Source organism: Sitophilus oryzae, unplaced genomic scaffold (genome assembly GCF_002938485.1).
Source record: "Sitophilus oryzae breed Bouriz unplaced genomic scaffold, Soryzae_2.0 scaffold_1525_pilon_pilon, whole genome shotgun sequence".
Lineage (NCBI taxonomy): Eukaryota > Metazoa > Arthropoda > Insecta > Coleoptera > Curculionidae > Sitophilus > Sitophilus oryzae.
Genome location: NW_022146198.1, coordinates 645,315 through 671,676, shown reverse-complemented (window position 1 = coordinate 671,676; position 26,362 = coordinate 645,315). Strand labels below are relative to the sequence as shown.

General features: G+C 30.8%; 2 protein-coding genes across 4 annotated transcripts in view; both read right to left on the bottom strand.

Annotated features, from left to right (window-relative positions):
• Window positions 1–25,269, bottom strand: part of LOC115878781 (receptor-type tyrosine-protein phosphatase N2) — a 45,771-nt gene extending 20,502 nt beyond the window's left edge. Inside the window, exons 1-4 of one of the 3 annotated variants that reach the window (XM_030895384.1) lie at window positions 25,128–25,269; window positions 6,183–6,279; window positions 1,501–1,551; window positions 915–975 (exon numbers count right to left, since the gene is read on the bottom strand). In XM_030895384.1, coding sequence (XP_030751244.1) covers window positions 915–975; window positions 1,501–1,551; window positions 6,183–6,276 — 206 coding nt within the window. In that variant the 5' untranslated portion in view covers window positions 6,277–6,279; window positions 25,128–25,269. Of the gene's footprint in view, window positions 1–914; window positions 976–1,500; window positions 1,552–6,182; window positions 6,280–22,507; window positions 22,529–22,958; window positions 23,053–25,127 lie in introns of those variants that run through there. The other 2 variants (XM_030895382.1, XM_030895383.1) reach the window with 2 other exon arrangements.
• Window positions 10,659–12,194, bottom strand: LOC115878783. The gene is made up of 2 exons (XM_030895386.1): window positions 11,927–12,194; window positions 10,659–11,722 (listed from the first exon to the last, which is right to left on the bottom strand). The coding sequence occupies exon 2, from the start codon at window positions 11,709–11,711 to the stop codon at window positions 10,659–10,661; it is 1,053 nt and encodes a 350-aa protein (XP_030751246.1). The 5' UTR covers window positions 11,712–11,722; window positions 11,927–12,194.
• Window positions 25,270–26,362: the final 1,093 nt, after the last annotated feature.

The following is a 26,362-nucleotide window of genomic DNA, read 5'->3' as shown; positions in this document are numbered from 1 at the left end:
TGCTTTTAAACTAATAAAGATATATCAATAAACAATTAGCGATGTAATGGTTTTTGCGCGCGCTGGCCGACTGCCGCCGCTGCGCCGAGATTTCCTATACCCTTGTATACCCCGAGATTTCCTATCCCTTGTATATATGACGTAATGGTGTGGCAAATGTAGCATTTTAATTCGATTTGGGCTCCCTTATATAGGATAACAGAAACATTTTCAATGTTAAAAGTTAGAAATAATATCTTTAAATTGCTGAGCTGTATATTATTTATTTGAATCTTTCAATTGGCTCGATTTTTCTTATACAATGTTAATTAGCGCTCATCAATATTGTTGCAATAAATATAATCAGATTAAATAATTTAAAAACCCAGAGGAGTCGGACTTGAAATTATTTTAAATAATAATTAAATAGTTTTGTTGCTGTTAAGGTACCCAAAACAAAAAAAAGTATAAAGTGTGACATATCATTTTACTCAGGAGACCGAGTTCTTTTAAAACAGAAATAAAAAATGCAGGTCCGTATTTAAAAAAATTAAGTTGGCCTCTGTATCTCACAAATTATCAGCTAATTTGAAAATCTAAGAATAACTATCAGATAGCCCTAATAAAGTGGCTATGAGAATGTGTAATTAGTTTTTTGATTTTCTTAAAGTAACGACAGAAAAAAATAGAATTGATTTTCAAAAAAATCCATTTTTTCCAAAAAAATCAGCAATCCTTGAAATTTTTAAAACTTTTTTGATTGCATTTTGGTGAACATCCCAAAGCGGCAACTTTGCCCCAATTTAACCATATTCGTATCTATTACGGTTATCAAGACACCAATGTTCGAAACTTGAATTTGTATATCCCCTGTATATCGGCACAAATAAACTTAGCCATTATTTTAAATTTGGTCTAAAACTTCAGTTTATTACCTGAAAAGGTCATCTTCGTCCAGATCACCAGCGGTGGGTAGACAACGCCCAAAAGCTAAATCTAAAATAAAAATAACTCAGTGTTTATACAGGTCTTCCTATACAACCTAAGAACAACCTTAAATATTTGCTTTAACAAAGTTGTGAAGCAATTTATACTCGACGGTATATTTATAATGTTTTTATAATGGAAAAAAATAAGATTATTAAGGAGATTTATTTTTCACATCGATTGATACAAGGCCAAAAATAAACCAAAAAAGTATTTTCCTCGTATATACTCATCAAAGTAAGAAATAACTCTATTTTAGATAGAAATAAAAAATCTAATCATAAAGTTCAACGAATTGAATTAAAAGGAAATATAATATTCCTAAAAATAAAAGATTTATCGATTCTTAAAAAATGATTCTGTAATAAGTATTTGTAATATTTTTTTATGAAAATATTTTCAAAGTCTCTTGAAAATCTCGCTTTTTCTCGAGAATAGGATTTTCTATGGAACTCTAATTATTCTTGATTACTTGACACTCTTGGCAGAATGGCTTAATATGACAAAGTACTGTTGTATATAAATCTTACTTACCATTATAACACCATTCCTCTTCAAGACAAATGCGTTCGCTAAAGAGGCAGCCTAGAAATATAAAGAAAAATGTATATAACCAAGAATAATTTAAGGCACAAGAGAAGCTACTGACGCCAGAGAAAGATTTAACACCGAAACGTCAGGTATTCTTTGTTGGTTAGTGAAATTTATATACAGGGTGGTCCGAACTGTATTCCGGAAACTTCGGCAGCATATTCTGCAGATTAAAATAAATAAAAAAAGTTCGTATAAATATATGTCCTAAAATGCTTAGTTTCGGAGATACAGGATGTAGAAGTTTCATTTTTATTTCGATTTTTTCCAAATAATTTATGAAGTAACGTCAATATTTGGATGAAAATTGGTGTCTGGCAGTTTTTTGACATGACAAATTTGATTTTCATGTCAGTATCACTCCTACTTATAGAGGGCGCCACCTACATTTTTTTTAACTGGTTTGAAGCTTTGAATAAGAAGACTAAGGAAGGAGCATATCAAAAATCTTAGGTCCACCGCGATGGTACTCAAATATGGCCGACTTAAATTCCAGTTTATCAGTGCCGTTCTAATTTTATTTAAAAAATGTAAAACTATGATGTAGGGTAGACGTGGGGTAGACTCAATATTTTTTTTTATTTTACGTTGTGAATAAATGTTGGTAGTTATTAAAATTCAATTACTAAACATACCAATTACTATACTCAACGTGTGCTTATTTTTTGTCAATAATGACATTTATTGACTATTTCCATTCTAAATATCTTGAGAATGGTTGCTCGTAGCGATTTTTAACAAGAGATATTTTTTACGTAAAAAGTCATGGAAATGTATATTTTTTCAGTCAGTAGTTTTATACAGGTACGGACGAAAAGTTATTATTCTTCAAAACAGTTAAAACACATGTAGATGGCGCCCCCTACAAATAGGAGTCATTTTGACATCAAAATCAAATTGCTCGTGTCACAAAACTCAAAGACACCAATATTTATCCAAATATTGACGTTACTTCCGAAATTATTTGGAAAAAATCCAAATAAAAATGAAACTTCTACACCCTGTATCTCCGAAACTAAACATTTTAAGACATACATTTATACGAACTTTTTTACGTATTTTTATCTGTAGAATATGCTGCCGAAGTTTCCGGAATACAGTTCGGACCACCCTGTATATTATCATAAATAAGTTCAAATATTTTTAGGGGTGGTATATTTCAACCACAGGAACACGTCTATGAGGGTTTTTTTTCGCAAAAAAAGATGTTGAAAATCGCGCATTTTCTTCTAAATTTTCCTCTATATATTTACACAAATTAACTATAACAGATGCGAAAGAACACCGAATTACGCGTTCAGGTTTCTGTGACCTTCAGAAAGAGTTCATAGACAATCCGCATCAATGTATAGTTTGGGTTATTATTTGTTTGGGTGAAAATAATCTGCACCAATATGTTATCGAGGCATACAAAAAGGTCCACAGACTTCGAGACATACGAAAAATCAAGTTCATTTAGCGTGTGTCGCAATTTTCACACCTTAAAAAATTAGTTTTTTATAGCTATAGCAACTGCAGCGACTATGAAAAAAGCTGTGTGATTTTCATAGAAAATAAGGGCACCTGTAATCATTTGAGAATGTTATAAATCGCTAAAAGAGGTTTCAAATCTCTTGGATTTCTATTAATATTAAATAAATTTTATTAAAAATTAAACTAAAATTGTTAGTATCATTAAAAACAATTCAAATTCAAAAATTGTATCAGTCAAATTCCCTCATTTAAGGTGAATATTAAAGTAAATATAAGTACAGCTAATTCTAAGCTCTACTTATCTTTAAGAAAAATTTAAATCATTGTTGCAATTGGGCCTTAATGCCATTTCGAATGAACAATAGTATTAATAATGTACATTATAATAATAATAAATTTTATATCATAGTGTGTATTAAAACTACTAAAACACTTTTAAATTGGTATTATATTAACCACTTTTGTTTTTTAATCCAAATAAAAGTTACCAATTTTCTCAATCAAAATATCTGTGGTCCTGAAAAGGACCTTCGTTTTCCCATGTTCGTCAAGGTAGGTAATGGGTAAACGGTAAAAAAACAGGATAATGAAATTTAAAAAATTACAAAAATTGTTCAAAAGTGCCTCCCTCTCCCATTAAACAATAACCCAAACGATCATAAAATCCCCTCCTCACATTGGATAACATATATCAGGGGTGACAGTGTCAAAGGCATTAAATATTTTCTGCCTTAACTGCTCCAAGTTTTGAATTTCTTCATGGCCGTAAATTTTAGATTTTATGTACCCCCATAAAAAGAAATTCATTCACCGAGAAGTCAGGTGAAATTAAACGTCAGTCTAAACAAAACTGTCATTTTTGAAAAGTTGTCAAAATTTGGACACACGCTAAATCGACTTGATTTTCCTATGTCTCGAAGTCTGTGGACTTTTCTGTATAATCTCACAGTAATTTAATAGATTGCTCCTCATATTATATCAGCTCGTAGGAGATTAGGAAAAAAAAAATATTTATAGTATAAAAAATTAATTTATTGAACAAAATTTAATTAAAGATGTGACAAAATAGTTACATTTCTATTGGTTCTATCGGACTTTTTTCGACTATATAAATCTTTATTTTTTGTAAACTTTAATGCATAAAATATTTTCAATCTAATAAATAATTTACTGATGTAAATAAGAGGAAATTTCTCACATGGGTGGTCAAATTCTATAGTTTTCATTATATCAAACAGCCTCTGAATTCAGTGCAAAACTCATCAAAATTTAATATAAATAATTTTTCCAGCCTGTAAATAAAATGAACAAATTTTTCCACTTTCATGATCAAAGGCTTTTAAATGGGTAAATAATTTCGAGTTATCCAGAGATTCGGATTCTTTTGCAAATTTTAGACAAATATCACATTGATGTATCTGAAGACCCTTTTTAATGATGTAGTCAAACATAATTAAAGGCATTTTGAGTTGAAAACATTTCTCAGAGGCTGTTTGATATAATGAAAACTATAAAATTTGACCACCCATGTGAAAAATTTCCTCTTATTTACATCATTAAATGATTTATTAGATTGAAAATATTTGATGTATTAAAGTTTACAAATAAAGATTTATATAGTCGAAAAAACCTGATAGAACCAATAGACAGGTAACTATTTTGTCACATTTTTAATTAAATTTTGTTAAATAAATTAATTTTTTATACTATAAATATCTTTTTTTTCCTTATAAATAAACACATTTGCATCCCATTTTAAATAAGATATACAAATTACCAAAACTTAGAAATAACGGTTCAAAAGTTCAACAAAAATCCTAGACGCGTTTTTAAAAAGAAACATATAACCACGCACTATGTCATTCCAGCAACCGAATACGACACAGCATAGGTTTCCGGACTAAACGACTGGTGTATTTACACCACTCAATAGGCGTGTCGGGTTTTCCCGAGCGGTTTCCGATGCAGTCGCTTTCTTTATCTGTTATAGGTAATTTGTGATATTTAGAAAACTGCCTGTTCACCGCAAATTTTCCCACGGTATAATTTCTTAATCTCTGATGACGTTACCATGGCTACGGCACTAAAAGGTAGAGGCTCTCAAAATTTCTAAAAAATAAAGGATTTTTTTAACTTTTCAAACTTGAATAACTCGGTTATTTTGGACTTATTTAAAAAACGGTAAAAAATTTTTTTATTTTATCGAGATCTACCAGCCCTGAAAATATTTGCACTTATTTAAGACTCACCCTGTATAGTTTCTCAGTACTTTAATATATTTATAGATGTAAATGAACTTCAAATAACAAAAATACCATTAGACGTAGTTTTAAAAATATTATACACACCAAAAGCTAACTTTTAAGAACAACAGTTACAACATTTTTTTTATTAACGGATAATAAAACAAATTTAGGACACTTTTAATAACATCATGCTGTTGTTTATAAACTCAAATCACCAGTCTCCTACAAGAAACTGATAAATTCCACTAACTCTTAAAACTTTTCAAATATATATTCGTTTTTCTCGAAATATTTCCAAACATAAAAGCAACTGCGGGCAAAGAAATAAAGGACGGAAGAAATGTCCTCAATTCTTGGAAAATTTCATCTAAACTTTTTCCTCGGATTTCGTACGTTCTGTACCTCAAATTTCTCACACGTTTTTGCACTTAATCTTGAGGCCGTGTTGTCGGCACATGGGGTAAGATTACACGATATTTCCCAATATTGCATATAACCCTCAGTTAAATAGAATTAAAGCTAATAATAGGATAAGATTACAATAATTTTTCAGCGAAAGAATATTAAATATAAATAATTTTAAATGTAATAATACTTAAACGATATAACAGGTAGGTAATCAGAATTTATTTTAAAATAAGTATAATATTAATTCAGAATATATAATCCTGATGCTAAAATACTTTTAAGACAGATGTTTGACAATTAAATTATTTCAATTTCAAAAAACGCAGGGGTTTTATATCCAAGTATTATTGGGACACCCTGTATACTCTCTTTTTTCTATAAGCTTCTAAAAATAAAAAACATTGAAATGCATGTTCTAAAGTATTCAAAAGTTAACTACTTTGACCTTTGACCGTTTTTTAAAAATAATATATGTAAAAGGGAAAATAAGTTACTTACCGACGTTTCCTTCTGCAATGATACCGGGTGGTCCAAGAATAGCCAGAATAAGAAGCAGCAAAATCAATCGCAACTGTGGCCCGGGCCACGGCATGGCCTGCAACCAAAATGAATATACAGTGAGTTAATAGTAGTCAATACTGAAAATAATACAATGATTTTTTATGTCCTAGGTCTATATTACATTTAAACCTAGTATTACCAATTTTGAATAAACAGATTAAGGAAAGGGTATATGAATAAAATAAGGGGGATTAATATGGCTGACATAAATTCCGGTTTACCAGTGCCGTTCTTAAGATGTTCAATAAAAATGTCGAAAAAATGTTAAAGCGCGTAAAGGAGGGTATAATTACGTGGTTGTTGGATGCAATAGCATTCAATAATTCAACTTTCCCGGATATTCAACTCTCCCGAAACATTGTATAGCTTGTACGGTAGTATAACTCTCCCTTAATCCTTTTATTCGAAGATATACAGAGTGTCCCGAGCTGAGCGTGCATTAGAAGTTTCTAAAGAACTATAATATCTAGATCGGAGATTTTTTGCAGATCATTGTATCACAACGAGATCTATCGATTAAAAATATTTTCAATATGGCGGCACTTTCCGACATACTGGAAGTTGGCAGCGGCTTTCTTATTTTAAATGGATACCCCCATTTTTTTCTACATATTTAAATTCTCTGTACAATTTTATTATTTTTGATATTAAACACTCACATTAACAGTTTTTGAGAAAAAAAATCAAATCTGGTAAAAACTGCCTGTCAAAAATATGTGTGTAGCCTAAATGTCAAATTTAGTGATTACCACAGCCCCTATGCTACAAAGAAAAGACTTGTGGCTATCTATTTCAAGAATTAAATTGTTCGAATGCCATATAATAATTGCCACAGCTGTCATGGAATTGAGCGATTAAAAAATGATTATAAATCATTTTTTTCGAATGAAAACCCACTTTTTTTACCTCACGATTGAAAAGGCTTTTCAATTCGTTACTCTTTGACTATACATGTTCCTATACCTAAACTAAATCGTTTTTAGGTTATTTAAGATTTAGTTTTAAAGCGTATATTTTTCTTGATTTTAACCAGCAGTCTATGACTTTAAACGTCAAGTGAAGTAAAACAATAGATCTGGACATGTCAGTAGCGGCTCGTGACCATTAGAACTGATGAGGCGACGCAAACGCGGACGAAAACAAAAAGACGGGGAGAGGGGTCTAAGCTGCAACAAGTTTAATTTTTTTTGCTCCTCAGATATAATATGTTTGAAGGTTTAACCTACTAAAAATGTCATAAGAACTTTTTTTTGTTTTTATGTGTTTATTTTCTTTTTGTTTTTTAAGCAGCTAAGCAACAATAAGCTAGAGATTTTTTTGCTCCTCAGATATAATAAGTTTGTAAGCATAACTTATTAAAAAAGTCATCATCGGAACTGTTTCTTTATTTTTTTTTTCTTCAGAGTATATAAGGGTAATCAACAGCTCCTTTTCAATTGAAAATAAAGACAAAGCAGAAATTCTATCTTGTAACATTGTATTTCTTAAGTAGATTTTATCCGTTTTAGATAAAAAAAAATCCCGCTCGGCTTGAACACTTGTAATCCGGATTGTTAATTTGTCTTTTTATCATTTGTTATAACACTTATCTGGTGAGTAGGTCTGTTTCCCTGTAAGACCTCTCGCTTTTCATCCTCCTGTCTTCTGGGAAACGGGGTTTCTAAAAGGGACATCACAATGTACATGATTCATTTTAAAGTCTGATTATTACAAAATAAATCACTAAACTCTGAATTACGGCTAGGTCACACTACTTGCTACTCACAAAAACATAAAACAAACCTACCGAACAGACGTGACGTTTAGTAATTCCCCGAAATATCTAAAGTTATTTTGACCAGTATTGCGTGGATGCCAAGAGTTCATATTATTCAAATTTATTCTATACTCTCTTCGATATACGATATTATTTCCATAATTATTGATGGGGTATTTCGTGAAGATCAATTAATAGATTTATTTTAATTACAAAGAGTATTATAATATCGCATTATCCAGCCATATCAAGCACGAACTATTTTTGAACTTAACAATCAAGTTTGTAAAGAATGGATTTTTTTCATGAATCTGGCAACAGCGTTGCACTTAAGCGATTTGGCTGTCGCCTCTGCAGCAGCTAATTTCACGCTTTCCCTCCGCTTCCCCGACCCACTGATTTCAATGTGTGACGTTTTAGTTCATTGATAAAAAAAGGTAGGCAGAGGCGGTAAAAATTACGCCTCAGGAACGCAGAACGAAAAGATGCATTGTAGTCCAGTTAAAACAGAAACGATATGGCGCGATCGGTTGGTTTAGACCGGTCGAAAAGCTTGATATATTTTAATAAAATTATTCAATATTAATATTGCTATAATATAAATATACGATTAGCTGGAAATAAATTTGTGTACTACTAAAGGCTAGAATTTCGAGGTGAGGCGGCGCCTCAGTTGACTCACCTGACGGGCCGCCACTGGGACATGTCATATGTATTTGTTCAAAAAGCAGTATGTTATCGATCATCATTTCCAAACCGACTTTGGCTGTTTTTCATTCATACAGTATATTAATAATAATATCAACTATTATATTACATATCACTAAAGTGCGAAAATACCAGATATATTTTGATAAATACACTTTTTAAACTCCTAAGCAGGCAGTATTTATATTATAGGAAATTTTAATAATTCTTTTTCTGACAGATAGAAATAAATTGTCTGACTGTTTGACACTTAATGTGAAAGGAAGATAGATAAAATCAAGAAAAATGTACGTTTTCAAACTAAATCTTAAATAACTAAAAAACGATTTTATTTTAGGTATAGCAACATGTATAATTAAAAGTAACGAATTCAAAAACCTTTTCACTAATAAAATAAAAAAGTGGATTTCCATTTGAAAAAAATGATTTATGATACTTTTTAAATCGCTCAATTATATGATAGCTACCGCCAAGATTATATGACATTGAACAATTTAATTTTTGAAATAGATAAAGATTTGTCTTAGCTTTACAACGCAATGACTGTGGTAATCATTAAATTTGACTTTTAGGCTATACATTTTTTTAGGGTTTTTTGGTCCAAAAATATAAAATATTTTTTTTCTCAAAAATGGTTGATGTTAGATATAGAGTATTTGACATCAATATTCATATAATTTCACAGAGAATTTAAGTACCGTAAAGTGGGGCTACTTTGTGACAATTTTAAAGGGTTTTTCAAAATTAATCGGAGGTTTTTAATGTAATCGCAACTTTAGTTGTATGAATGAACTTCCAAACTATTCCTAACTAACCTCTATTTTTTTCTTTGCAAACGATTTAATAGAAAACCAGATATTTTGAAAAATAAGTGTCACAATCTAACCCCTATGGTCGGGGTTACTTTGTAACAGCAAGATTTCGTCCGTTTACTAAATGATATTTCAACTCTGGCACAAAGTAACACCTGTGCTATACATTATTTAAGTCGTGTATGACGTTAGAAGTGAAAAAAAATCTATGTAGGATAATAGGGCCAGGAAAATTTCACCAGTTGAATGCAAAAAGAACATTTATTATACCAACCATGGTGTATAACTTCAAAACACAAGAGAAAAATAAAACTAAACATTTTTAGGTAACCTGTTATGCCCTAGCTGCTTATGATGACATATAAACATTATTCGAGTAAACTGCTTAGTTCTTGACGTCAAATAACGCGCGTTTTCCTCGCTGTACCGGTGGATTAATGCTCATAACAATTTCACTGTTGGAGTAGAATATTTCGTCCTTTTTTAGGGGCCACTTCCACTGTTTTCCCGCGGCATCCATCACATTAACCATTGCTCCCGACGGAGAGATTTCTGTTATTTTTCCCGGAAAATACTTGCCTTCGAATTCTACAACAACATATTTTCCAATTTGTTTGTCCACATCTGCGGATTCTTTTGATATTATTTTGGTGAAATTTTCATCGTCGGTATGGAAATCTTCATCCCACGGGCTGTCGTCACTCTCTTGGTACTGAACTTCACTTTCATCATTACTGCTATCAGACGATGAACTATTGACTCTGATTTTCCGTTGAATTGCTGTACCTGAGCAAGAAGGCTGAGAGTCACAGTTCACTGATTCTACAGCATTATCGCTGTTAAAGTCAGAACTGCTGATGCTCTTTCCAGGTGGTACGTTCAATCGTTTTTTTCTTTTTGTTTGTCTTGTTTTTGTTGCATCCGCTCGTGTTTTACTTAGATGTTCAATGAAGGTTTCACTCACAGCTTGCGCTATTTCATTATCAGCAGTGACAAACGGCTGCATATGCGGTTTAATACTTCCTGGCGATTTAAGGGATGAATTCCCGTTTTCCTAAAACCGGATTGCAAATTTTGTGTTCCGCGCTCTTCTAGCTTGTTCATCAACTCTTTTAAAAGCCTTGGGAATTCATCCTTTTACACCGAAGAAAACCTACTACCGTGGGCACCTTCCTTCCACTCGTTTAGAATTCTTCGCCATTTTTCTTTCTTGGGACGGAAAAATGCCACATCCAATGGCTGGAGAAGATGGGTGGTGTTAGGCGACAACGCAATAAAACGGACGTTATTGGCTTCACATTCTTGAATAACCTGTAAATTTAAGTGTGAACTTAAATTGTCGCCTATGATGACTTTGGGTCCTTCTTGCTCTTTAAGAATTGGCAGTAACAATCTCAAAAACCAATCTTCAAAAAGTTTATAGTCGAACCACCCTGAGCTTGTCTGATTGTATCGAGCATTAAGAGGGCCATTTTCAGTCCACGTATCCCACATTTTTTTAGCTTTATAATTGATATATAGTGGAGCTAATTTACCCTCAGCGTTTCCGCACACCATTAAAGAGGTACAGGCCTTGGACGAGTTTCTTATCCTTTCAGGGTACTTTGTACCTCTTTTAGTTATGATTTTCGACATTCCCGGATCATCCACCAAATTTGTCTCATCATAATTCCACATATTAGAAGGGGGAATACCACGAAGTTCAACCTCTAAATGATCAAAGAACTTGTTTATAATGTCTTCATCAGTAGCAGCTCTAGTATGCGATATATTCTGAGCAATTCTCTGGGTTAGTTGTGGGTGACGTTTCAAAAACATTTTCACCCAATCGGGTCCCGGAAAGTTCTTTTTAAAACATTTAACATTTTTTCCCTGGCGATCCAAGTAGGATTTTACAATACAGCGAAGGTCAAAGGTAGTTATTGGAAACCCAAATGTCGACATTGTAATAATGTGTACAGCAAATATATTTTCTTCTTCATCGGAGAAGACTTTTTGTTGACCATGTTTATTTTGATGTTTTCCTTTTATCTTTAACCATAGAGTGTTTCGATGAATGCCATATTTTTCGGCAGCAAGGCGTAAAGATGTGTTCTTGCTCCTAATTTCTTCAAGGGCCTGTTTCAATTTCTCATCTGTATAATTTTTGTAGGCGCGGGAGCCAATTTTTCGCTTATACACACGTGGCATAACACAGAAACCTAGAAAAGAAAGTAATTATATATATAAATAAAAATGAGAAATAATCCGGGGGTTACTTTGTGACAGCATTTTTATGTCACAAAGTCACCCCTGGCTTCTCTCTAATTTTATATAAAATTGAAAATAAAATATTACAAAAAATCACAAAAAATGGCGCATTAAGCTAGGTAATCGTAAATATATGTATTATAATATATACCTACCTTTTTTGCAATAAATGCACTCAATAATAGGACAAAAGACAAAGTTGGAAGGTTTTAAGAAAACAGCTGATTTTAATGGTTTGAGAATAATTGTCAAACTAATCCCCACCTTCAACTTATAGTTCTAAAAATGATTCCTAGATGGAGTCATATGATCTAGTTGTAAAACAAAATATTAGATTTTTTGTTTGTATTACAGAGAACTTTGGTAAATTTAAAAAATGCAGTTAGAGAGCTACCGTCATAAAGTAACACTACTAGTCATAAAGTAGCCCCGTTTTACGGTATGTAATAAAAAATAGGGGCATCTATTTAAAATAAGAAAGTTTCTGTCAACTTCCTGTATTTCCGGAAGTGCCGCCATATTGAAAATATTTTTAATCGATAGATCTTGTTGTAAAACAATAATGTGCAAAAAATCTCCGATCTAGATATTGTGGTTCTCTAGAAACTTCTAATGCACGCCCAGCCTGGGACACCCTGTATATCTACTATAATATCCAGTACTCGAAAAGCAATAGATAATTTCCCCTTTTTGTGATATAAAACAATTCAGAATTTTCTCAATTTTTAACATACCTTTTAATATCAAATACATAATATTTTACAAGAACAAATGTATCATGATCAATAGTCCAGTCATCTTAGGGGTTTCACCTCGGAATTCGAGATAACCGGCTGTAAACTCGTATAAATCTTTATTTTAACATCCTAAAACCTGTCTCAAAACCTACATATGATAGCGTATGCGCGACTTTATAACACTTACCTCTTTGTACAATAATTAGAAAATTATTAACAGAAATACTTTAGTTACATTTTAATTATAGTCAGATTTCTACTAATTACCTCCAGCTCCAGAAAATTTGCTGAACACAATATTCTGCAACTGCAAGAATGGTTGTGGTTCGCGATGTGGATGCAGGAAATCAGGGTTGCCGTGCTCTTTAGCTTGTGGCCAGTGTAATGGGCAAGCTTGTCTCAATGCTTCACCCTATCAGAGCGATGTCAATGAAGATGGTACATTTAACCCCGAAATCTTAGAAGACTTGGAGACAAATAATGTCGTTGAAGATGAAAATGAAGAAGAATTTGAAATTCTACAACGACCAGACGACGATGATGAAGAAGAAGAAGAAAACTAAAAATAAGAACATGGCGAGTTCTTTTCGTTTTTATTCAATTTTATGTCTTTTTATTTTTATTTAATTATTATTAATTTTTATATATTAAATTAATATTCTATTTTTATTATTATTTTTATTATTTATATAATTTTTATTAATTATTTAATTTTTTATAGTATATTCAAATCGTATTTTTTAATAGACATATAAATTAAAAATGTATTTCTTGTCTTTTTCTTTACTTAAAATGTAATTAGTGTAAATCTAACTATAATTAAAATGTAATTAAATTATTTCTGTTAATAATTTTCTAATTGTACGAAGATGTAAGTGTTATTAAATGAAGATATACTTAATTTATGAAAAAAAAAATATTATACTTAATATGGTCTTTTATGAAGAAATGTAAATTATTTATAGTTATATATTTTTCAATAATTAACGGACTTTATACGGCGTGTTTTTGACCGAGACTACAGGTTGAACTTGAATGAACATAATGAAAGACTGCGCGCTCACGGCCCTCTATCTCAAAAACGGTTTGAGGTACAAAAAAATTTTTGAAACAAAAGTTGTAGAGAATTTTATCCTCTACAATATTTATAATAAATACAAATAGCGTAAATGTGAAAGGGAACGAGATATTTGCAAAAAATGCGCAAAAATCGATTTTTTCACCTTTGACCTAAGTTATCTACAAGTCGCGCACACGCTATCATTTGTAGGTTTTCAGACATGTTTTAGGATGTTAAAATAAAGGTTTATACGAGTTTACAGCCGGTTATTTTGAATTCCGAGATTCCTACCCTATTTCGACTAAGATGACTGGACTACAATTGCCATTCTAAATAAGAATTTTGTAACCGATAATCAACTTAAATAAAAGAAAATTAAAAATAATCAGAAATTATAATTTATGTATCAAGTAAAATTTGTACTGTTAATTGAACTAATTTTCAAATATTTTAAATTAATTAAACTTGTTTCGAACTATACTTGCTACGAAACGTTGCTCTCATCGTAAAATATTACCACATTTATATTCTGCTTATATTAAGAACTTCTTGTTGGCACTTGGGAATATTTATGGCGGAGTATTAAATTTGAATACCGAAATTTATGTAACTAGCTTGAGTTTTATCAAACGACTTAGGTATATTACCATGCTAATAAGAAACTTAAATTTTAACTAATTTAAAGTTATTCAGCTTCACATTGTAGCCGTTGATATTCTAGCATCAAATATAATATCACATTTACACAATTTAAAGCGATATGATACATACATTATAACATTATAATGAAGAAGATCATAAAATAATTGCTAATTATTTTCAATTTTGTTCTATAAGCGATACCAATTAAACTTTTTCTTACGTAATTGATGGCGCGATTTTTAAATTTGATGTTGCCAATTATGGACATATTCGGCGCCGGGCTAACTAACTGGAATTTCGGAAAAACGGCAACGTCGGAAAAACAAGTATTTTAAGACGTCTGGCTCTTTGATATATCATTTACTATGCTCTCTAGAACAGCATGCGGCCCGTCTGGCTACCAGTAAACGTTGCGTTCCCTACTGCGCATTGAAAGAAGATCCGATATTTTTATTAGTCCTTTAAATTCTAGTATTGAATATAAATCGAACATGTCTCCATAACGCAGTGCGTAGAGTTTCCGACCACGAACCGATGATTCAGAGTTTGAATCCGGGTCAGGGCAAAGACTTTTTTATTTTATTTTCGTTTATATTCTGATAGTAAAGTATTAAATATTTGTTTTTTTAATCGCCAGAATTATTTAATACTTTACTATCAGAATATAAACGAAAATAAAATAAAAAAGTCTTTGCCCTGATCCGGATTCGAACTCTGAATCATCGGTTCGTGGTCAGACATTCTACGCATTGCGCTATGGAGACATGTTCGATTTATATTCAATACTAGAATTTATAGGATTAAATTAATAAACAAATAGAGGATCTTCTTTCGATGCGCAGTAGTGAACACAACGGGTATCGGCAGCCAGACGGGGCCGCATGCTGTTCCAGAGAGCAAAACATATGTATATCAAAGAGCCAGACGTCTTAAAATACTTTCTCGAAAACGTTGCTAGCTATTAAACTAAAACTAAAACACCAAAATAGCTATTTTAACTCCTAATTTAAACTTTAATGTTCCCATTGTCTAGCTATTGTCATATAATAAGCTATATATAGAGACATGAAATATTTTGCATCCCACACATAGCATCTTGCTTGCCTTAATTATTGATTTCGGTGTTTGCAAACGCTGAAATCTTTTATACAAGGCCTAAATAACGCAGATTCCATAACAAGTGGTTTTAAGGAAGCCGTGGAGTTATTTATGTTCCTATCGCGTAAGTGATTAATTATTATATAATATTTAGGTCAGCTAGAAGAGCTGAAGAATGTAGTAAAACCGTTTTGGAAAATTTCAAGTCATTTAAGTTTCTGGGTAGATAGTGATTTAGTACTTGGTGATTTTATTTTGTGAGGATAATTATTGCTTGTTGGCCTGAAGGGTTTATGCTCAAAGATATCCAAATAGGATTTTTTTTTGACAAGCGTTCCTTTGAAAAAATTCTTTTCCTATTTCTCAGAGCTGACAGTGTGGTATATGAAAAACCTATTAGGCAGAAACCTGTCGTTGGAAGTGAAGAAAATGAGTTTGCCTTAATTGGTTATTTTATAGAAAACTAAATATATCTACAAGTCATCGTAATATAAATCAAAGAACTACTTCTTTATATTTCTTGATAAAATAATAAATACTTATTACTTATTAAACTATTGCAGGTAAATTAAATAAAATTAAATAAAGTTATAAATTTAAATAAAGTCCAAAAATTAATGGTGATTTTGAAAATAGCTCCTAACTATCACTAAAAAAAAAATCGCTTTTTATTCAAAATCTGAGCCAGGTAGGTATAAGAAATCCTAATATAGTTTGAAAGGCCATTTAAATCTGCTTCGGCTAATTTAAAATAAATACATATGTTGTATTTGAAATAATGAAGTTTTTATGCAAAATAAATATTTAAAATAGACCAGCAATTTTTGATACCCCTGTATAAATTTAAGGAAGCAATACAATTTTTTAGCAAAGTTTGTTTCTCTGGCTTCAAAGTCAGCACAAGTAATGTACAGGGTGTTGACAAACTTTTTTATTATAGCATGCATTTTAAATATTGTTACGGATTCCGTGGGTCCACTATTTAAACTCACGATAAAATACTTAACGAATTTATTTGTCTCACTCTGTACACACAACTTAAACACAATTTATGCAACTACTATTACTCTAACGGTATTTCGCGGTATTATCAAACTTCAGACTTCAGACTATCTTCAGACTGGTCCAACTGTCAAAGCGCGGGCCTTATATACCTCCTGGCGATGGTTTCTGGAATTTTCTAAAGAATTCTGTAATTTTCTTTTACTTTCATGCAAATTCGCCAGGTTCCTCAATGCACGTTGCGGTTATGTAGCAGCATTTGTAGCAGTAATGCAGTTATGCGACCAGTAATACACCTTGACCGTAACAATATCTTAAAAACCAAACCGTTTAAACATATTAAACCCTTACAATAAATACCTTATTTCCCAAGAATACAAAAATGAAATAAAATACCGGGTGTTTCATAAGAAATAATATAAGTTTGGAATGGATCTCTTAGTTCTGACAAACCTTGTACATTTCAAAATAATTTTAAATTATGCACATTGACTCCCTACATATAAATTTTGTTTCTACATTTTTCCGTTTTCGTATAATCAACCGAGGCGAATAAAGTGCGCCACCCTGTATTTCTGAAGAAATTCTAAGGGTACATACTTATATCATCCCTACGGAGGGAGGTATATTTGATCAAACTTCGACCATGTCTCTAAATATGACATTTAATCTATTTGAAAGCTCTTGAGAATGCTGGCTTATATTTCATATTGGCATTAGCTGATTTGATTTGTGTTTTTTTTTTATTTCAGTTTTATAGACTAGAAATATCAAAGCACTAAAAATAGTATGTTGTTTTATTAGGAGTAAAAATGATACTTTTCTCGGCGAGGCTGTACGTTTGACATTACGGATGAGTCACAAAGAGTCATTTTTACTCCGAATAGAACATGCTATTTTTTTTCAAACGTCAAAAATAATTTTTTAAGCGTTCCAGAGAATATAAATAGTTATTTTTTATACAAGACGATAAAATGGTATTTTATCGTCGTGTATAAAACAATAGTTTTTTCCATTGCGAGTTACGTTTTAAAAAATATTCAGAAATTATTAGGTCTATGTAATTTGACAAATAAATATAACTGTCTCTTAGTTGTCAGTTTTGAGTGAATATTTTTTAATTCTCTTTCATGTCGATTGCTGATTGAATTGGAGCCAGAAATGGCTCAAAACGAAATAAGTAAATTACCAACAGATATTCAGGCTGAGGCGACAAACGTCATATCCAAACTACTTCCATTTAAATCCCGAATAACTTATGAAAATGAATACAAAAATTTTCAAAAATGGAAGCAATTAAAAAACGTGCGAGAAGAAATTAAGTTTTTAACCTATCCTCGCTGTCAAAGTATCATTTAATCAACCCTCGTTGAATAATATACTATTAACCGCAAATAGTATATTATTCAACGTGCATATAATGGTGGCTGTTATTCACGCGGATGAAGTTTATAACACGAGCTGCAGGCGAGTGCCATAAATCATCCAAGTGAATAACAGCCATTATATGCGAGTAGAATACTATACTTTATCCAGGACTATCAAAAAAATTTAGATAATATTTTAGAATGAAAAAAGAGACATTTAAAACTTCAAATAGCTCTTGTTTGGAGTTTGGATCGAGATATCCGTGGAAGCGGTGAATAATGAAACCATTATTCACTAGTGAATAATGAATATTATTATTATTTCATAAACTCATCTATAATAATCAAATTATAGACGAGTCGTGGATAAAGTATTATTTTATCTACTATTTTTGATAGATATAGGGCAATTTTAACAGTTGCTATGGAAAAAAAGATTTAAAAGTAATAACCATAGATAAAAGAAAATAATCTACTATTAAGATAGATATGAAACTTAATAGTAAAATTTTGGGTCAAAGCGCCCCTCCGTGTTTTTAGTGGAGACTACGTTTAACCCAGCGCCTTCGCCTTTTCTGCTGTAAATGTTTTTTATGTTTATATTTAAATTCAAAGGATTTATTTTTAAAGTTACACTGATATATTAGTATATCACAGTAACTTTAATAAAACATAAGAATATATATATATTTTACAATTTATTTTTTATTTATTTTACAGAGTTTCATGTAAATGATCGTAATAAGTCGACTGGCTGTCTAATGAATAGACCGAGATTTATAGATTTTAAAGCGAACGAAAAAATATCAGACAACGAATACATACCATATATTTTTCTTTTATCTAAGATACATACCTTATCGTCTTTTGGAAACACGTACATTTTTGCAGTTTTGTTAGTTTCTTTGCAAGATGCAACATAACAAGAAAACACCATTTTTAGAGTTAATAAATAATAAAACTATTTCTGACTATGATATTTAAAATTTAGATAGATAGAAAATTAAAAAACAAACGAGTATTTGCAAACGCAGTCCCAAATTCAATAAAAACAAAATTTTTCCTGCGAAAATCGGGCTTTTTTCTCTGAAAAGGTATTTTTTTATTTATCAGTAGTCATTGTCAAGTTGACAATATACAGGGTGTTTTCGAATTAGTCCAAAAAAATTATGGGGTGATTCCTCATGTGTTCTTAAAACAATTTTTATATAACCATTGGGTCTAAAGTACTTCCTTTCTGATCTACAGGGTGTTAAAAATTAAAAAAAATCGATTTTTTTGCTTAACATAAATGGTACACCACTGCTTTTTTAAAGAAAATATATATTTTTTTTTTTGACTGGCCAACCTTTTTCAACAAAATTTATCTTTTGAGTTTTTCTTGTTCATCAAACGGTTGTCGAGAAAAAAATAAATATACTTATTAAGAGCCCGCCTTAATTCGTTTTCTAACGATTTTTTATTTTTTAGATTAATTAGGAAACACCCTGTATATGCATATCACAGGCAACCAAATAAACTAGTAACCTCTAGCGACATACCGTGTTTTTAGTGCGTACTAAATTATTTTATCAAAATTTCACCATATAAGTTTCCAGGCAATGGTAATAACTTGCAAGTAATTATCTATCGAGAAACTATGGTTACGATCGTTGAATTTGAGGCTTTATGTCAGTTTAATAATGTATTTTCGTACTTTTATGCTTAGTGCTTTACTTTTATACCTAGGCATTAAAATGACTCTTTCATATTGTGAATCACGTCGCAAAAATTAATACTTTTGTGACGTTTGAAAAAGAAGTTTTATAGATAACATCTACATCATATTATCATATAAGCGATGATTAGATATTAGTTGTTAATTATATTAACAGAATACACTTCAAAATACCGTATGATCGAAAAAAAACGGCGTCCAGTTGGCTTGGAAATGACGATCGATGACATTTCCCATATAATTTTACATATAAAATGACAGCGATTTTCATTTCATAGCCATCGCTGACGCCGTTTTTATTTGATCATACGGTACCTTCCAGATATCTAATAGTAGAGTATCAAACATGTGATGAAGTATTGAATTTAAAATGTATGTAAAAAAATCAAAGAATATCTCGTATTCACTTGCAAATCTGTTAGTGTATAGTAAGTGGAGTTTAGAGATATTGAGGCTTATTGAGCTCTAATTTTAGCTATTGAGCTCTAATTTTAGTATGCTTAAAGGAACTTATATGTAATATGGATTTTAGTCCTAATTTTAATTGAAAAATAGATTTTAGACTTCGCTAATGGTATAAAAACATGTTTAACGAAACCCAACGATAACCGCAAAGCAGAATGTATAAAGCGTTATAAAAGCTCTAAGCGTTTATTTTCAATTTTGTTATTGAACGAGATCGCCAGCTTAATGGATACACGCAGATCTCTATAAGGTTCCGGTTTCCCAAAATAGCTCTTTTTATCTCGCTTTAGTATCGACAACTTTCGAAATAACCTTTTTTTATTATGATGAAATTACGAAAAATATGTGAAACCCTTGAATAAAGTTCAGCTTGTAAAGAAAAGCGTTTTTATGAAAACTTCTTCTATAGTAATAATATCATCAATACTCAATATACAATATATCAAAATCGGCAAAATATTAAATGAAATATAGCACTTTTTTAAAACACAACATGCTCACAAAAAAATTATTTGACAATAAGGATTGTATATCTAATCCAGTTATGTGAAAAACTCTCTATAAAACAATTTTAAAAACATAATGAGAAAATATAGTAAAAATATAGCGATAATATGAAATGAAAATTGCATGTACTAAATGATACTTGTACTAAATTACATGTACTAAAAAATACCAAGCTTTTCCAAGTTTTTATGGATTATAGTAAAAAGGGTCATTATGGATTATAATAACGTTAAGGTAGCTTAATAGCGCTTTTATGTTCATTTACTATTAAGGATTTCCTAAATAAATATGGTGGTATCTCATCGTATTTTACAGTTTTACTTCATGTTTATACAGGGTGGCGCATCTCATTCGCCTCGGTTGATTATACGAAAACGGAAAGATGTAGAAACAAAATATTTTATGGGTATATGTAGGGAGACAATGTACACAATTTAAAATTATTTTGAAATATACAGGGTGTTTCAGAAGTAAGATCCATACCAAAGTTATATTTTTTTCTTATGAAACACCCGGTATTTTATTTTATTTTTGGATTCGCAGAGCTTGTAGTGTGGTTTATAGAAAACTTATTAGGCAGAAACCTGTCGTTAGTAGTGAAGAAAATGAATTTGCCGTAATTAGCTCTTTTCGAAGAAAATCCATATCTCTACAAGTCATCGTAAAATAAATCAAAGAACTATTTCTTCGTCTTTCTTGATAGAATAATAAATACATATTTAATAAATATTATTTATTAAACTGTTGTAGGTAAATTAAATAAAAGTAAACTGGTATAAATTTAAATAAGTCCATAAACTAAATTCGATTTTTAAAATAGCTACTGTCATTAGAAACTTGCCATGACGACACTAGCCCTCTTTGTTTCCATTTTACTGAAAAATTGCTCTTTATTCAAAATCTGAGCTAGATCGGTATAGGAAACCCTAATATAGTTTGAAGGAGCATTTGAATCTGCTGCGATTTATTTAAAAAATACAGGGTATTGTATTTGAAATAACAAGGTTTTTATGTAATTTATATTTTTAAAATAGAGCAGCAATTTTTGAACATATTTAATCCTTATAATAAATGTCTTTTTTGGGCCCAAGAATCCAAAAATGAAATAAAATACGGGGTGTTCCATAAGAAAAAATATAACTTTGGTATGGATCTTAGTTCTGAAACACCCTGTATATTTCAAAATAATTTTAAATTTTGCACATTGTCTCCCCACACATACTCATAAAATATTTTATTTCTACATCTTTCCGTTTTCGTATAGTCAACCGAGGCGAATGAGGTGGGTCACTCTGTATATAGTGATGTCTCGACAAAATACTCTACTTGTAATAGACTTGTCAGATTGAAAAGCTCATTTGACGTAGAATTAAAAATGGTTCATATCTGTACAGGATGTCCCCGGATTGTCTTTATAAAAGAAAAAACTTTTTTATTATTAACATTTTGAAAAAAATTGCGGTAGTCAGTTGTATCCACAAAGAAAACCTAATAATTAGCTTATAAAACAATACACTTTTTTCTTTCTAACCACAATTTCTCTTGACGGAGGATACTCAAAATACAAAATGACATTAGTCGCAAGTTTTGAACTATAATTAGTAAAAAAACTTAAAAGCTTATTAACTTTTTCTACTAACTGAAAATTACTACCACTAATTTTAACATTCTGAATGCTTACATTGAAATTAGAATAAAAAACTTCTCCGCTAACTGAAACCACTAATTTATTCCACTAATTTTGACGATCTGAATGAAGCTTTAGAAATGACGACAGGTATTTAAAAATCGAAATAAAAATGAAACTTCTACACCCTGTATCTCCGAAACTAAGCATTTTAGGACATACATTTATACGAACTTTTTACTTATTTTTATCTGCACAATATGCTGCCGAAGTTTCCGAAATACAGTTCGGACCACCCTGTAAAGTATTAAGATATGTAATATTTATATTCCGGTTACTGAATGAAGAAGTTAATGATTTGTTTTTTCTCAAACGGTAAAAAAAATTGAAAATGTATGTATAAACAGAATTGTAATAACCCAATTGAGACAAAATAAATAAATAATAATAAAAGTTATTTCTCTTGTAAAGATGATCTAGGCACATACTGTGTATAGTTCTTATTTTAACTTACTGTCAGCAATAATTTTCAAAATAAATAATATGGTTTTCCATTATCTCGTATCAAACACTTAAAAACACATAAAACCCGTTGTATAATATTATGTCCAAACACACGTGCGTATTTTATTATAGCAGACATAAACACCCGCACATTACCGTTGTTACTGCCATTTATTAGCATTGTCCCAGTTCGACTGGCTTCGAACTGTTTTCGAATCAATGCTAATGTCCCTTATTTATCTTCAAAGCATATACGCCATGTTCTGTTATCAACTTCCTCCACAATACAGGGTGTATTGTTAACATTAATTAAACATATTTATCTAATACAATAATTTACCTACCTACTAAAACATGTAATCAAAAATTAGAAAAACTAATTGTTTTTTTTCTATTTTTAAGTACTATTAGTTTTTAAAATAGTAACAAATAAATAAAATTCTAGAAATTAGATATCTTACCAAAATATAATTCCAGTACAATTACTTCCCCATTCTGGTTTTTAATATTGACATTTTATAATGACGGTTTTAATCAGAGATAACTTCTGGTTTTAATCAAATTATGTAGTTGTCACCTGTCATTATTCCATCAAAAGTAATATGCACAAAACATCTGTTTCGTTGCTACAGGGTGTTGAAGTATTAATAATCTTTCGATTTATTATAATTTTCTTCCAAATAGTGATTTGAATGAAATTTTGAGGGTAAAAGTTACTATAAGTGCTACGTATCACTTTCACCTATTATTACTTTAATTATAACTCTAAGATTTAAAAAAAAACATGTGCGCCACTGACTTTTTTTCTTTTGATATCAAAATTTCGTAGGCTGTTTAATGCCGATTAAAAATTGTCTCTTGATATTTTGTCGATTTCGGCCTCCTTGAAGAAATAAACGCAATTTTATTAATTTGCCTTGATCCAAGTCTAACAGCAATCTTAAAAAAAAAATAATGTCATTAACTTGCGAAAGTTTTAAATAAGTACTCGTTGATTCGTCGTCAAAAAATATGAAAAAAGTTCCTATAATCGTGGGTATGAATGAAATAGCATAGTTCAAAATAAGTTAAAAAAAATCTTTTTAAAATATTTTTTTTTGTAATATTCTTAAATATAATATTTTTTTTATTTCAAATTGCTGTAGGTTGGACTAATAGTAATAATAGCTAATAGTAATAATATTTAATAATAAATTAGGTAAAATATATAGGTAATTTATTAATTTTATTTTTATTTTAATTTTATTAATTGTGATCAATAAAATTGCATTTATCTCATCAAGGAGGCCGAATTCGACAAAATATCAAGAGATAACTTTTAATTGGCATTAAACGGCCTACACAATTTTGATATAAAAAAAAAAGTCAGTAGCGCACATGTTTTTTTTTGAAAAATATTCCATTGATAACCTATATATGCACGTCCCATGAATTTATCGGACTTATAGTAACTTTTACCCTCAAAATTTCATTCGAATCACTAAAAGTATTTGGAAAAAAATTATAATAAATTGAAAGATTATTAAGACTTTATCACTCTGTAGCAACGAAACAGAGCAGAATCGGACGTATGGTGATATGAAAAATAAACCTTATTTTTACGTGAGGAACCTCCCCACGAGAAATGCCACATGTTTTTCGAAACACCCTGTTTACTATTGAAAATGTTATATCCATAATGATTTACTTATTGATTTATTTATTTCTTGTTTCCTAGTGTGTCGTTGATATTAAAAATACGTAATATATATTTATGATAACGTCATTCGCACAAATAACAACAAAAATCGGTTGAAGTTTATAATTTTAAATCTGCTCCACCAAAAATAAAACGTCTATCATATACAATTAAATTATATTTAATTCCAATATCAACCAGATTCGATGAAACTTATAGATTATATTATATTATGTTACACATTTAAATGAAAAAAATAATTAAACCAAAATTACAAACACCATTTAAATTTCTCAATAATCATTAAATAATATTCAAAATATTCGTACTCATTATTAAGTTAATCATAATCATTATCAGGTCAATATACCTAATACAACATCGTTATCACTCGTAATCTAAATATATCATTGTATAACTAATATCCAAATTGCGTTTACACCTTATCGCCTAGTATATCGTTAAGATTAAAAGAATTAATAAATACTTAACACACGTAATACAAAACGATAACAATATAAATTATACGTTCAAAAAAAACTGATAATAATTTTCTTCTTATATTCTCTTTAACTTTATTGTACTCTACGATCAAGGGGGTGGATGAAAAACACCATCTTGCGATTATTATATATTTTTGACGTCAAAGATATAAATCGAAGTTTGTCCTCTAGAGGGAGGGGTTGTTTTTTACTCTTTTTATCACGTACTTACTTTAGAGTATATTTTTGTACGAAAATAATAAAACGTGTATCATATACTCTTGGATTGTGAGTAAAGTAAATGATTTTTTCTAACAAGTGTCTCGTATCCCTATTCCATATTGGGAACGACGTTATGAATGGAGACACAAACAGGTGGGTGCTTGACTCTTAGAATGTTTTGCGTTGTACTTTAAAATAGATATAAGATGGAATAAATACGAGGTAAATATCAAAGGACGTTGACTTACCTAGAGGTTGGCCCTGGGACCTAGTATATCATCTTCGAAAACACCTGCTTTTGATGGGGATGTTTCGATTAGCACTTAATCGCTGAGCAGGTCGCTGCTGCTAGCTGCTCCTGCCGGGTGCGGGATTGTTATGGGTGGCGATGGTGCGCGGGCGCTGGGGCTATTGCGAGGGCGTCCACGTAGGCGAGGAAGATCGATAGGCGGAAGGTCGTTGGGGTAGGATGTACAAGGTGGACCTGGCACAAAACCCTTCGTTTTCAGGCTGATCGTTGCGTCGTTGATGTTAACAGCTCGGTTTTTGGGAGCCTGGATCATAATGGCTTATCTTGACTATGACCTACAAAATAACAAAATAAAACACTAAATCACCACAATACACCAAAACACTTTTACTTTTACACTGGACGCGCGTTTCGCTAACCATGTTAGCATCATCAGCAGATGATTAAAACAAAAAGTTTTTTTTTAAATCATCTGCTGATGATGCTAATATGACCTACAACCTGTGTGGCTGGGGTCAAAACTTAAAAAAAAACATTTTTTTATGTATCGTTTTCATTGACTGAAAAAAACAGACCTGAATTTGACACTATTACTAAAAACCAAAACTCAAAACGAATACAAGGAGTCAGCGAAGTAAAATACCTAGGAGTTATAATTGACAAACATCTGAAATGGGATAGGCACGTTTATAAAGTTGCAAAATCAGTTAGAATTTTCATTTATAAGTTTTATCTATTGAGAGAATTCATGAACCCATCTCTGCTGATCCTAATATATAGGTCACATTTGTTGAATCTATTCTGAGATATGGCATTCTAGTGTGGGGAAATGCATCCAAAACAGTTTGAAGGTCTTAACATTCTACAAAATTACATATTAAAAGTAATATTTAGAAAACCGAAGTTATTTCACATAGAGTTTCCATATTCGGGGACTGTCCCCAATCTGAGACATATATACATCCTAAAAGTCGTTATTGATTAGGTAATTAGGTTACTACTATTTATATTTTATTACAATTTGTAAAACTATGTACCATTATAGAAATTAAGATTTTTTGATTTTTTTATATCTACATTTCTCCAAAAAGGTCCTATGGGTATTTCGCCACTGCATTTATTATTATTAAGTTTTGCTTTATAACAGGATATACTTTTCACCCTGTAAATGACCAGGATAAAATTAAGCACATTTCCCAGAAAATTTATCATCCAAAATTTAAGAGATGCATG